Consider the following 15,462-nt stretch of genomic DNA (forward strand, 5'->3'; position numbering starts at 1 on the left):
TATTTTTGAAATGGAAAATTTCTACTCTAAACTTGATGTGGATAGCAAACAGCCTTGTTCATCCCACAGTCAACAAATATTTACTGAGCACTGACTTACAAACAAGGCTCTGGGCTTAATGATATAGGAGGTATCAAATAATTGGACATGGCTGATCTCAGACCTCTAACATCTACCTGACAAGACACCATCACAACATGGAAATAAGCAAGACAGTGCCATTTGAATAATATAAACAGTATGTTCCATGCAAAGTCAGAAGTGAGAGAGATACTTTTGAGCTGAGATAGAACAGACGAGGTATTAGATTAGAGAGGGATTTGAAGAATGAGATCATCCTGAAGGCATTCAAACAGGAGAATAGCAGGGACAAAAGTTAAGAGGTAGGAAAATATAAGGCATATTTGGGGTACAAGTAAGTGGATTCTGTTTGACTAAACATGAGAAGAGTAGTAACTCAGGTCTGATTTTGAGAAACTGAATGTTTGGATGTTATCCATTAGAATTTTTATAATATATTTTTTGATTATGCCGTTAACAGTTGTCCCATTTCCCCCCCTTTATTCCCCTCTGCCCTGCACCCCCCCACACGAGTTCATGTCCATGGGTCTTACATGTAAGTTCCTTGACTTCTCAATTTCATATACTATTCTTACCCTACCCCTGTCTATTTTGTGCCTACCATTTATGCTTCTTATTCCCTGACCTTTGCCCCCATTCTCGCCTCTCCCCACTGATAACCCTCCATGTTATCTCTGTTTCTGTGAATCAGTTCCTGTTCTAGTTGTTTGCTTAGTTCATTTTTGTTTTTGTTTTATTAGGTTCAGTTGTTGATAGTTGTTATTTTACTGTTCATATTTTTTTAAAGATTTTATTTATTTTTAGAGAGAGAGGAAGGAAAGGAGAAAGAGAGGGAGAGAAACACCAATGTGTGGTTGCCTCTCACATGGCCCCCACTGAGGATGTGACCCGCAACCCAGGCATGTGCCCTGACTGGGAATCAACTGGCAACCTTTGGTTTGCAGGCTGGCACTCAATCCACTGAGCCACACCAGCCAGGACAGAAATACATTTTTTGAAAAGTTGTAATAAGAAACACAAGAAGCAGGGATAGGTGGGTCAGGGGGACATGGTGGGGTGAAAATTAGACAATTGTACTTGAACAATAAATAAATAAAATAAATAAATGAAAAAAGAAACACAAGAAGCAGTCAGGTCAAAGTGACAGAGACACACTTTACAAATACTTCATGATTTTTTTTTTTTTAGAATACAAGCAAATCAGGGCAACTGTAATTAAACAATAATATAAATATAAATTTTTAATTAAAATCAAATAAAATTTAGAATTTTAAAAAAGAATGTAAGCAAATCATAAGTTAGCTGTGGTTTATTTAGCTAAAATAACAGACCCTGAAGCTTTACCTACTATTTCTGTATGGGTCTCTCTCCTCATCAGTAAAATAAAAGATAGTAATACTATCCTGGTCACTTCACAATAAATGTAAGGAGTCTTTTTAAGTCATTAAGTGGTACAGAAATGTCAGGTTTTATCACTGACTTACTTCACATTTAGAGTTCCATTTATCCCCAGAACCTAGAAGAATAGATATTTAAAATATGTTGGCTAAATTAATCATAACAGAGAATCAGGATACTTGAATTTTAATTCCACTTCACTATTTAGTTGTGAAGCCTTGTTCACTTTTTGAGTCTTAGATGATTTTCCATTGAAGTCCAGTTTTTATGGCGGGCAGTGGAAAGATTCTGGGGAGATGGTGGGAGATAAATGGATCAGCACAACTGAAGTGTTATTCTTGCCATCCATAAAGCAGCTTCAAGTTATTCATAGAAATATCCTTGAGCCTCACTCTTTTTTATACTGTCAAGGAAAGCAGTAATGTTTCCTATTATCCAAGAACTATAATCAGTGTTCTGTGTAAACACATTTGTTACAACTGTTTTGTATTCTATGGTAATGATTTCTATATATTTTTTATTTGATGTATACAGACAGAATCGTGTTCTGTGAAGTGCCATTTTATGTTTTAGTTTACATAAGTCTTCTTCCTTATGCCCTAGGCAATGGCAAAATAACTGACATTGATTTCCAAGATTTTTTTTATTGAAATGAAAAATACAAATGGTTGTCCATTTAGTGCCTGTATTTAAATAAATCAGTTAAACCAATAGTAAGGAAATTTAATTTGTTTTTAAAACTGCATTTTTGACTTTCACTAGCCAGAGTTTTTACACAATCATATACTTTACAAAGTATTCCCCCCCAGAAATATTTCCTGTACCCACCTGACACCATACATAGTTATTACACTGTTACTAACTATATTCCCTATGCTGTACCTTACATTCCCATGACTGTTTTGTGACTACCAATCTGTACTTCTCAATTCCTTCAACTTTTTTACCCAGTCCCCTACCCATCCCCCTCCAGCAACCATCAGACTGTTCTCTGCATCTATGACTCTGTTTCTGTTTTGTTTGTCTATGTTGTTCTTTAGATTCCACAAATAAGTGAAATATGGTATTTGTCTTTCTGTGACTGATTTGTTTCACTTAATGTAATATTACTCTCTAATTCCATCTGTGCTGTTGCAAATGGTAAGATTCATTCTTTTTTATGGCTGAGTAATATTCCATTGTATATATGTAACAACCTTTTGATTCACTTGTGTGTTGATGGGCACTTGCTGCTTCCACAGTTTGGGTATTGTAAATAACGCTACAGTGCATATAGAGGTGCATATATCTTTTCAAATTAGTGTTTGGGTTTCTTCAGATGTATACCCAGAATTGCTGGGTCATAAACTAGTTCCATTTTTAATTCTTCGAGTACCCTCCATACTGCTTTCCACAGTGGCTGCACCAGTCTGCATTTCCACCAACAGTGCACGAGGGAGGGATCCTCTTTCTCCACATCCCCACCACCACTTGTTTGTGGATTTGTTGATGATGGCCATTCTGACAAGTATGAGGTGATACCTCATTGTGGGTTTAATTTGCATCCTCTGATGATTAATGATGTTGAGCATCTTTTCATATCTATTGACCATCTTTCTGACTTTTTTGGAGAAATGTCTATTTAGGTCCTTTGTCCATTTTTTAATTGGATTGTTTGTTTTCCTAGTGTTGAGTTGTATGAGTTCTTAAAATTTTTTATATTAACCCCTTATCAGGCATATCTTTGGCAAATATTTTCTGCCATTTAGTAGTTTGTCTTTTCATTTTGGTGATAGTTTCCTTTGCTGTGCAAACGTTTTTAGTTTGATATAATCTCACGTATTCATTTTTTTCTTTTTTTCCCTTGCCCAAGGAGATATATCAGAAAAAAATATTACTAACAGAAGCGCCTGATATTTTACTTGCCTATGTTTTGTTCAGGAATTTCATAGTTTTGAGTCTTACATTTAAATTTTTAATCCATTTTGGGTTTATTCTTCTGTGTGGTATATGTGGTCTAGTTTCATTTTTTTCATGTATTTGCCCAATTTTCATCACACCATTTATTGAATAAACTATCTTTAGCCCATTGTATATTTTTTCTTCCTTTGTCAAATATTAATTGACTATAAAGCATGGGTTTATTTCTGGTTCCTCTATTCTGTTCTATTGATCTATATGTCTGTTTTTATGCCAGTACCAGGCTGTTTTGATTACTATAGTCTCACAATATAGTTTGATATCAGGTGGCATGATACCTACAACTTTGTTGTTCTTTCTCAAGATTGCTATGGCTATTCAGTGGTTGCATATAAATTTTTGAATTTTTTATTCTAGTTCTGTGAAATAGCTATTGGTATTTTGATAGCAATTGCATTGAACTATAGATTGCTTTGGGTGGTGTGGACAGTTTAATGATGTTAATTCTTCCTATCCATGAACACAGTATACGCTTCCATTTATTTTTTATCTTCTTCATTCTTTCTTTAGTGTCCTATAATTTTCCAACTACAGCTCTTTTACATCCTTAGTTAAATTTATTCCTGTGTATTTTTTGGATGCAGTTGTAAATGGGATTGCTTTTTTAGTTTTCGTTTCTGATAGTTCATCATTGGACTATGAAAATGCAGCTGGTTTCTGAATATTTTGTATCCTGCTACTTTACTGAGTTCATTTATTATTTCTGTATTAGTTTTTGGTGGAGTCTTTAGGGTTCTCTCTATAGTATCATCTGACAGGACAGTTTTAGTTCTTGCTTTCCAGTTTGGATGCCCCTTTGTTGAAGTTCTTGCTGATTTCATCTATTCTTGCATTAAGTTCCTTGAGCATCCTTATAATCATTGTTTTGAACTCTGTATCTGGTAGATTGCATGCCTCCATTTCACTTAATTCATTTTCTGGGGAATTCCTTCTGTTCTTTCATTTGGGAGCTGTTTCTTTGTCTCCTCATTTTGGTTACCTCTCTGTATTTGTTTCTGTATGTTTGGTAGGTCTGCTATGTCTCCCAGCCTGGGTAGGGTGGTCTTATATAGTAGATGTCCTATGAGTATCAGTGGTACAATCTCCCTGATCACCTGAGCTGGATGCTCCAGGAATGTCCCTTGTATGGGTTATGTTAGCCCTCATGTTGTGGTTGAGTCAGGATTGCTGATGGCACACCTGTGGGTTGGGTTGACCCTCAGGCTGGTTGGCTGTAAGAACTGACCCCAACTGCTATGTATGAGATGCTGTCAGGGGCTGTCTCCATAAGTTAGAATTTGCCCCAGCAGGGTTTGGATTATTGCCAAGACCTCCTTTTGGATGTGCTGCTTGTGAAACTAATTAGGTTGCGCTCTGTTGTGGTCTGAAGCCATCCACTAGGTGTATTGGTTCTTGGGTCTCTTGGGAGGTATTGTGGTGTAGGTCAATATCAGATGCTGTCTGTGACCATCCATGGACTACCTCTTGTGTGCTACAAAGTGATCCATGGTTGGTGGATACCTGTGCTGGGCCTTGGTTGTGTGGGAGGGGCCAAACTACACAAACTACACTGGTTGTCCCAAGTTCCAAGCCTGGAGCAGGACAGTAAAACACTTAGGGCACCCTGAGATCAACTGCTAGCTGCTGGTTAGGCTAGCTACTTGAAAGAGCCTTGGGGGGAGGGGTAGTATGTAAGGTACGTGAAGCAAGTTCTCAGGAAGTCACCAGGTGAATGAATGATGTTCACTAGGTTAATATTCTGGGTGGGGCAAAAGTAGGTTTGCAGTTGTTTGTATGGAAAATAATTCAATAATTAATAAATAATAATGCCAGAATAAATTCTATGTTTCATATACTGAAAACAGTAAACCTACTTTTGCCCCACTCTGTAGATTCAAATTCTCAAGATACCTCAAGGGTAGCTGCCACTCACCCAAAGCCTGCAGACATTAGGCAGGATTTCAGGGGGTAGTCAGAGTGTAGCCAATAGAGTTCATTAGGCTAAAGCAGATCAAAATTTGTCGATGTGAATGGAGGGCTCAGCATGTGAACAGTGGTGCCTGTCAGCTACTTGGGAAGACAGCCCTTGCTCTAAAGCCATACAGCTCGGTCTCTCTGTGTATGTTCCTGGCAACTGCCCCTCCCCACAGCTTGCCCAAAATCCCTTGACAGTTTTTCAAGAAAGACTGCTGGCTGCTACCCATAGAGCCCACAGTGGGATGTTGCAGTTGGCAGGACAAGACCTCAGGCAGTCATCAGGGTGGGGCTAGTACAGCTCCCTAAGCTAATGCTGTGTGGGGGGAGTGCTTAACCCGGGAAAGATGGCCACCGTGGGTAGTTTGGGATAAGGGACACAACACAGATCATTGGCACTGTCCCTTTAGCTCCTCTTCCTGAAACCACACAACAGTTTTTCCATGTGTGACTCCAGTCTTCTCCAAGTTGCTGTCACTCTACCAGAGCCCAGGTTGAGCGACTGCATATGAAATTTTGTGCGCTGTCCCTTTAAGAGAGTACCTGGGTTTCTAGCAGACTCCTGTCTCATCCAGATGGACAGAATTGGTGCTGATTTTCACAGCCAGATGTGTTATGTGGGCTCCTGTTCCCTACGCGGATGTTCTGTGCTGGGGAGCCCAGTGTGGGATTGAGACCCCTTGTTCCTCAAGGGAGACCTCTGCAGCTGAGATATCCCTCCAGAATGTCAGCTGGAGCAGGGTCAGCCCTTTTTGTGTCTCTTCCCTTCCTACCAATCTCAGTGTGACTTCTTCTGTATATCCTTACTTTTGAGACCTGTTCAGCTAGTCTTTGGGTGGTTATCCAGGTTAATTGATATGGTATGGAAGGGGGGAGTGTAACTTCTACCTCCTCTACCATCTGGGATCCACTTCAAAGCGCACACATCTGAAGTAAACAGTTTAATGATTTTTGACAATTGTATACACCCATGTAGCTTACCACCAGAAACAAGAAATAGAACATGTCCATTTCCCTAGAAAGTAGCTTTGTGCCCATTTCCAGTCAGTCTCCCCATCCACACCATGTGATTATGTATCACCATAGATAAATTTTGCCTGTGTTTTGGTATCATAAAAATGAAATTGTTCAGTACATACCCTTTTGCACTGGGTTTCTTTTGCTTAACCTCACATTTTTTGAGATAAATCGATGTTGTTGAATATATCTAAAGTTTTTTTTTTCATTGCTAAATAGTATTCCATTGTATCAATACATCATTTTTTAAATCCATTTTCCTGTTAACAGGTTTTGGATTTAACAATAGATAAACATTGTCACCTATTACCTCTTGTGGACCTATGCTTTTATTTTTCTTGGGTAAATACTTAGGAATGAAATTACTAGATCCTGGAGAAGTTATATATTTAATTTGATAAGAAATTACCACCCTAACTGGTGTGGCTCAGTGGCTTGAGTGCCAGCCTGTGAACCAAAAGGTCATCTGCATATGCCAGTTGGGGATGCGGGAGAGGCAACCAATTGATGTGTCTCTCATACATCAATGTTAAAAAAAAGAAAAAGAAATTACCAAAGAGTTAAAGTGTTTGGACCATTTTATGCTCCTATCAGCAATGAATGAGAGTTTCAGTTGCTGCACATCCTCACAAACATCTGATGTTGCTAGTCTTTTTAAATTTTTACCATCCTATAATATTAGGCATGAGTTGTTATCTCAGATTTTTTATTTGTATTTCTTTCACTAATAATATTGGGTACTTTTTTAAAAATTACTCTTACAGAAAGGGGGAGGGAGGGAGGGGGAGAGAGAGAGAGAGAGAGAGAAAGAGAAACATCAGTCGATGTGCAAGAATACATCAATTGGTTGCCTCTCACACACCCCTAACTGGAGACCTGACCCGCAACCCAGCCACATGCCCTGACTGTGACTCAGACCTTACAACCTTCCAGTTTGCAGGCTGGCGCTCAATCCACTGAGCCACACCAGCCAGGGCTTGATGTTGAGTACTTTTTTATGTGCCTATTTGCCTTTCATATATCTTTTTGTTTCTTTTAAAAATATGTATTTCTTATTGGTTGATTTTATTTTTATGTTTTTAAAAATTTTACTTATTTCCAGAGAGAGGAGAAGGAAGAGAGAAAGAAAGGGAGAAAAACATCATTTGGTTGCCTCTCACATGCTCCCAACCAGGGACCTGGCCTACAACCTAGGCATGTGCCCTGACTGGGAGTTGAACCAGTGACCTTTTGGTTGACAGGCTGGCACTCAAACCACTCAGCCACACCAGCTAGGGCAATTGTGTGATTTTAGAGAGAGAGGGGAAGGGAAAGAGAAAGAGAAACATTGATTTGTTTTTCCACTTATTTATGCATTCATTGGTTGATTCTTGTACATACCCTGACTGGGGATCAAACCTGCAACCTTGGTGTATTGGGATGATGCTCTAACCAACTGACCTACCTGGCCAGGGCTAATATATATCTTATGTGAAACGTTTTTTCAAGACTTTTGCCCATTTTAAAAAGTTACATGGTTCATTTTCTTGTTAGTTTGTGGAAGTTCTCTCTGTTTTATAGATGTAAATCCTTGGTCAGACATATGTGTTGCAAATTTACTTACCAGTCTTTGCCTTGTTTACTCATTTTCTTAATTGGGTTTTTTTTTAATCAGAAAGTTTTGGTTTTGATGAAGTTCAGTTTACCACTTAATGGTTTGTTCTTTTTGTGTCTGGAACTTTTTTTGCTTTCCTCAAAATTATGAAGATGTTGCCCTGATAGGTATGGCTCGGTTGGACATCATTCTGCAAAGCAAAAAAGCTTGCCAGTTTGATTCCTGGTCAGGGCACATGCCTGGATTGAAGGTTCCGTCATCCCCAGTAGGGTGTGTGTGATGTATCTCTCATATCAGTGTTTCTCTCCCTCTCTTTCCTCTCCTCCCCTCCCCTCTCTTTAAAAATAAATAAATAAATAAAATCTTTTTTAAAAATATTGTGAAGATGTCTTAATTTTCTTAATAAACCCAGTATCTGAGTTTTATGTCTATATTCAATCTCATTAATTTATGAGCATGAAATGAGATAGAACCCAAGTTTATTTTTAAGTCATAAAACCTGGTAGCCCTCCAACTTAATTTTTTCAAAGTCATTTTGGCTATTGTACATCCTTTGAATTTCCATATAAAATTTAGATTCGTCTTTCCTATTTCCTCAAAATAGCCTGCTGGAAGTTTTTTAGGGATTTTGTTCAATTTATATACCACTTGATGGAAAGGATGAGCTTAACAATGTTGAGTCTTTCAGTCAATGCACATTTATTTAGGTAGCCTTTAATTTCTTTCAACAATATTTTTTTTATTTTCAGGATAGATGCCTTTTGTTGAATGTATTCTTATATAATTGATGTCTTGGTGCTACTGTAAATAGTATTGCTTGATTTAAAAACAGAGATTTTATTTATTTATTTTTAGAGAAGGGGGAAGGGAGGGAGAAGAAAAGGGAAAGAAGCATCGATCAGCCCCCTCTTGCATGCCCCTAACTGGGGGCCTGGCCCGCAACCCCAGGCATGTGCTCTGACTGGGAATCTAACCAGGGACCCTTTGGTTCACAGACAAGTGCTCAATCCATGGAGTCACACCAGCCAGGGCTGCTTGATATTTTTGTTGTTGATATTATATACAAATCTAGTATATAAAAATATAACTAATGTTGGTTGTTGATCTTATAATCTACAATTTTGCTAAATCCCCTTATTTTAGTGTACAGTCACATCATCTGCACAGAAAGACAGTTGTACATTTGCCAATATGTATGCCTTTTCTGCCTTACTTGTCTTATTGCACTGTCTAGGACTTTCAGCCTAATGTTGCACAGAGCTGGTAAGGGCAGACATTCTTGACCTTTTCCCAGATTTGGAAGAGTGTTCAGCCTGTAAGTTTTTAGTGGATGCTCTTTATCAGATTGAGGAAGGTTTCTTCTATTCCTAATTTCCTGAGAATTCTTTTCGAATATCCTGAAGGGGTGTTGAGTTTTTTCCAATATTCTTTCTGCATCTATAGCTGGAAATACCAGTTTTCTTTTCTATTCTGTTTATGTGGTATATTGCATTGAATTTTTTCCTAACTGTAAACCAACTTTATATTCCTGATACAAACTTCACTAGTTTGTAACAGAGTTTTAATTCCTTGAAATTTCTTCCTTCCCACTGTGGCTGGAAATTTTAATTTACCTATTAAATGTTAACATAAGATCATTTGTTTAAGTACCAACATTTAACAAGCATCTATGCAAAGCCACTATCTGGATGACTTAAGAAACCAGTATAAATAAGATGTTGTCCCTACTTTTGAAGGGTCACAAACTATTTGGAATGTTGAGAAATATTCATTAGTGAGTTATCAGAGTAGGAAAAAAGATGTCTAGTGTCTTGTTGCTCTGTGTTGATCAGGAGAAGGATCCTGGAAGAGTTGAACCTAAGCTTTAAAGGAACCTAACCAAGTGAGAGAGAGTAAAGGACAAGAGGGCACAGCATGAACAAAGGCACAAAGTTAGGACAGCACTGTGGTGCTTCAGGGGAACTATTAGTAGTTCTGCTGTTGTTGGAGCATAATGTACAAGGCCGGGTGCAATGGGATTATAGAAATATTAGCTAAATCATTACATGCCTTGCATGCCAAATGAAAGAGCTTGCCTTTTATTCTGTGAATGAGGGGCAGCCATCATGAAATTTTAAGAAGGGGAGAGGGACATGGTTTGGTTTGTATTTTAATCAGAACTATGGCAGATTTGTGGATAGATTGGAAAGCACCAAGGGTGGAGGCAGGAAGACCAATTAGAAAAAAAGTGAGGTCTTGAACCTTAGCAATCAGAGCAGAGATGGAGGAGAAGGGCCAGTTTGAAAAATTTTAGGAAAACTGGTAAATCATTTGGTGATGAACTGATTAGAAGATGAATTTTAAAAAGAGTATATTAGTTTTCTAGACCTGCTATATCAAAGTACAAAACTGAGTGGCTTCAAACAACATAAATGTATTGTCTTACAGTTGTAGAGTCTAAAAGCCCCAAATCAAGGTGTCATCAGGACCAATGTCCCTTTGAGATTCTGAATAGAATCCTTTCTTGCCTCTTCCCAGCTTCTGATGGTGGCTGTTGATTTTTTTTGTGTTCCTTGCCTTGTATCTGCATTACTCCAATCTCTGCCTCTAATCACAAGGTCTTCTCCATATATGACTCTCTTCTAAGGATACCAGTCATATTGCATTAAGAACCCACCCTACTCCAATATGACTTCACCTTGACTAATTACATCTGCAGTGACCCTATTTCCAAATGATGTCACATTCCAAGGTACTGTGGGTTAGGACTTCAACTTTTTGAAGGACGACTCAACCCTAAAGGAGGGTAAAGTCAAAACTGCTTTTAGTTTTCTAGTTAAGAGTTTTTACAGTGTTGCCACTGTCTAGACAAGAAACACAAGTGAACGAGCTAGTTTAGAAAGAAGATGAGTTCAAAATTGTTTAAAGGACATACAGGAAAAGCCATTTTAGTAATCAGTTGTATAGGTTTAAAGTACATCTCTTTATGATAGAAATAAACTGTGAAGATGCATGGACAGCATCAGTGATTGGCATCAATTATTTTTGAGAACATGGGATGATGGTTCACAAAAGGTTGTTTTATAGCAGCTGTCACTGTTCTGGCAAGGTGGGAGATAGCTCTATCTTGAGCTATTATCCCATCATTCTCACTAATTTTAGAACCAACAGTCAGGAAGGAAGCATTCTTTACCAAACTCACATCATTTTAATAAATACCTAATCACTAATGCAACAGCTTAAGAGTTGTCAGATTTTCTCAAGACTATTATATTTTGTATATAATTTCTATGTGAAGGAAAAATAATGAACATTTGTAGGCTTAGTGAAATTTGCCCTGTTAGACATTAAGACATCCGCAGTTTGGAACAATTTATTCTCTTTATAAGATAATCTTTCTTAATGTATTACCATTTGTAAGTACTGTATAGTTAACATCATTCTATGAATAAGCAAAATGAATGGATGTAGTTTACTGTTGTCAACATTAATTTCATATTTTTAAGAACAGTTTCAGTTTCAAATATTTCAAGCATTTGATTTCAAAACTGTGGTTACTGAAATATAATCCTGTGCATTTCATTGAAATTAGTACATTCTTTATTACCTTGAAATGGTTCAAAATTTATTTGCTCAGAACTCTAAAACTATTTTTTAATTCCTGATTGCATCTTACTTTTAATGCAGGAAGTTTTGCTGGAGTTACTAGAACAGTGTGTGGATGGCTTATGGAAAGCAGAACGTTATGAAGTAATTTCTGAGATTTCCAAGTTAATCATTCCAATTTATGAGAAACGTCGTGAGTTTGAGGTAGGTAATTTAAACATTTGCATCACTGCCTATCACTCTACTATGTGACTGACCTCTAAAGAATAGAAGGTTAATTTTATTATGACATTTACAGTTTATAATAGAATATAAATACTTAATGTATCACTTTAACATGTTGGTACAGTTGGAAATTATACAATCCTTAAAAATACTTTTCAAGCCTTAGAATCCTACCTTATATTTATATCAATGCTCCAATTGAAATTAAGGGTAAGATATCCAAAATAGAAATAGAAATTTAGATTATACCAGTGGTTCTCTCCGGCCACCTCCCTACTTCTCCTCAGGGCATAAAAAATCAGTGTTGTCTTCATTAAACCTTAGCTTTAAAAAGTTATTGAAGTTTCATGTTGTTCCAGAAGAGACATAGACTTGATCCTATTTTTTTGCAATTTTATGGGGAAGACTAAAAGGTGCTCACAGATGGCAGTGGTAATAAGGCAAGTAGTAGTAGTTCTGTTGTGAGGAGTTTTTCCTGTCTAGTTTGTCAAATAGAGTTATTGATAGAGTAGTCAATGAAGCCCTGGCTGACACAGCTCAGTGGACTGAGCGCGGGCTGTGAACCAAAGCATCACAGGTTCAATTCCCAGTCAGGGCACATGCCTGGGTTGCAGGCCATGTCCCCAGTGGGGGCCACGTGAGAGGCTACCACACATTGATGTTTCTCTCTCTCTTTCTCACTCCCTTCACCTCTCTAAAAATAAATAAATAAAATCTTAATAAAAGAGAGTAGTTAATGAAGAATAGCAGTATAATGAACAGCTGTTGCCAGCAACAGTAAACAAGATTTTTTAAAAATATTTGAGTCTCTGAGTCCACATCATAATTTCTACCCCTACTGTGCCAGGAAGGGTTGTTCATGTGGGATTCAAGCCATTTCCTTTTATTTCCTTTTTTTAAAAAAGCAAAGCAGTTTATACTTAAGTATACCTAGTAGGTGTGTGTGTATGTGTGTGTGTGTGTGTGTGTGTCTGTATTGCTATATATAGCAAGTAGTCTTTCTGTGTTGAAGAAGTTTCCAAGAGTAAGAACACAGGTACTTAATATCATTATGTGCATAGTGTTGTAATTTCCGTTCCAAAGTGGATCTGATCAAACTCACATTTTATTCCCTGTTTCTGGGTCTTTCTGTCTTTTCTATCCTTTTGGTGTACGTGGGGCATGCCTGAACAATCATAGTAGAGTTCAAGTGATTATGTTAATAAGCAAGAGTTAAATAAATAAATAAATAAATAAATAAATCTAGGTCATATAAGTAGCAAAGAATAGCCTATGAGACAAAAATTGGCATTACCCCTGCTATGAAAAGATTACATCCTCAGAACCTTTGTTAAAGGCTTCAAAATACAGGCTTTCTTGCTGTTAAGTTAAAGATCAAGCTTTTCGAGCCCAGGGAGCATTTTTCTATTCAATCAACTAATGGCAAAGAAAGGAAAATATATCTTCCCTACACATTAAAGGAAATTAGATTTTTAAAATAGGGAACTAGCCCTGTTTCCTTGTAGGGATGTAAGGGCCTGTAGAGATCCCCAAGTATTCTGCATGTGATGGAGTAATTGTTTCCAGGATGCTGATGTATAATTTTTCAGTGTACCACTATGGGATAGGCTGAAAAATATCAAAGATAGCAGCCAGAGAGGTAAGGAAAATTTTCCACAAATTGAACTTAACTGAAGGAAATAATATGGAGAGAATTGTAGATAAAGAGCTGCTTCTGTACTCTCCTTTTTAAAAAAATTTCAGGTGAAATTCACATAACGTGTAATTAGCCATTTCAGAGTGCACAATTCAGTGGCATTTAGTATATTCTTGATAGTGTGTACTCAAAAACCTCTCTCTGGTTTTGAAATGTTCTCATCATTCTGGACAAACACCCATACTCATTAAATAACCACTGTCCACCCTACCTACCATCCCCTGTTATTCACTAATCTGCTCTCTATCTCTATGGATTCACCTCTTCTGGATATGCCATAAAAAAGAATTAATACAAGATGTAACCTTTTGTGTCTGGCATTATTTCACTTAGTATAATGTTTGTGGCATATATCAGAACTTCCCTCTTTTTATGGCTGAATGATATTCCACAGTTTGTTTATCCATTTATACACTGAAAGATATTTAGGTCTTTTCTACCTTTTGGCAATTACCGGTGCTGTTGTGAGCATTCATGTATAAGTTCCTGTATGGACATATTTTTTTTTCATTTATTTTGGGTATGTGTCTAGGAGTAGAATTGCTGGGCCACATAATTCTTTCCTTAACATTTTTAGTAATCACCAAACTGTTTTTCCTTTTACTTCCCACCAACAATGTACATATGCCACATCCAGACCAACACTTGTTTTTTTGGTTTATCTTCTTTGGAGAAATGTACATTCAAGTCCTTTGCCCATATTTTTTCTTTTATATATAATTTTTAATTTATTGATATATAATTGACATACCAGTTTCAGGGGTACAATATAATGATTCGATATTTGTTTTGCAAAATAACCACCACAATAAGGCCGGTTAACATCCATCACCATGTATAGTTACAATTTTTTTTCTTCTGTTGTGAACTTTCACGATCTACTCCCCTGACTACTTTCAAATATGCAATACATTATTATTATTCACTATAGTCACCATGTCACCATGCTGTACATTACATCTCCGTGACTAACTAATGTTGTAACTATAAATCTGTGTCTTTTGATACCCTTCACCCACCACCTACCCACTGCTTCAGGCAACCACCAATCTGTTTTCTATATCCATGAGCTCAGGTTTTTTGTTTTTTAGATTTCACATATAAGTGAAGTCATATGGTATTTATCTTTCTCTTATTTCACTTAGTATGCCTTTAAAGTCCATTCTTATTGTTGCATATGGCAAGATTTTGTTCTCTTTTTAATGGATATTTTAGAGGAGGGGAAGGAGATAGGACAGAGAGATCAGACAGAGTGATTTGTTGTTCCACATATTATACATTGTGCATTCATTGGTTGATTCTTGTATGAGTCTTGACCAGGGATCAAACCTGCAACCTTGGAGTGTCAGAATGATACTCCAACCAGCTGAGCTACCCAGCCAGGGCTGAGATTTCATTCTTTTTTATGGCTAAATAATATTCCATTGTGGATACCCACACATATACCACATCTTCTTTATCCATTCATCCATCAATTGACATTTAGATTGTTTTCATGTCTTGGCTATTATACATAATGCTGCAGTACATAGGGGTGCATATTTCTTTTCATATTCTTCAGATAAATACCCAGATATATCTGATAAGGGGTTAATATCCAAAATTGCAAGAATGCATACAACTGAATACCAGGAAAACAAACAATCCAATTTTAAAAAGTGGGCAGAGGAACTGAATAGACATTTCTCCAAAAAGGACATACAGATGGACAACAGATTTGAAAAGATGCTCAATGTCATTAAGCATCAGAGAAATGCAATTTAAAACCATCATGATATATTACCCCACACCTGTCAGAATGGCTATCATCAATAAATCAACAAACAACAAGTGTCGGTGAGGATGTGGAGAAAGGGAACCCTTGTGCTCTGTTGGTGGGAATGCAGATTGGTGCAGCCACTGTGGAAAGCAGTATGGAGATAAAAAAAATTAAAAATGGACCTGCCTTATGACT

The 15,462-nt window shown here is 37.2% G+C and overlaps 1 protein-coding gene across 3 annotated transcripts in view; it reads left to right on the plus strand.

Annotated features, from left to right (window-relative positions):
- DOCK11 (dedicator of cytokinesis 11) overlaps positions 1-15,462 on the plus strand; it is a 189,816-nt gene that overhangs the window by 162,202 nt on the left and 12,152 nt on the right. For all 3 annotated transcript variants that reach the window (XM_036016645.1, XM_036016646.1, XM_028522215.2), the window contains one exon: positions 11,669-11,791. In XM_036016645.1, coding sequence (XP_035872538.1) covers positions 11,669-11,791 — 123 coding nt within the window. The remainder of the gene's footprint in view (positions 1-11,668; positions 11,792-15,462) is intronic.

This window comes from Phyllostomus discolor, chromosome X (assembly GCF_004126475.2).
Source record: "Phyllostomus discolor isolate MPI-MPIP mPhyDis1 chromosome X, mPhyDis1.pri.v3, whole genome shotgun sequence".
NCBI lineage: Eukaryota > Metazoa > Chordata > Mammalia > Chiroptera > Phyllostomidae > Phyllostomus > Phyllostomus discolor.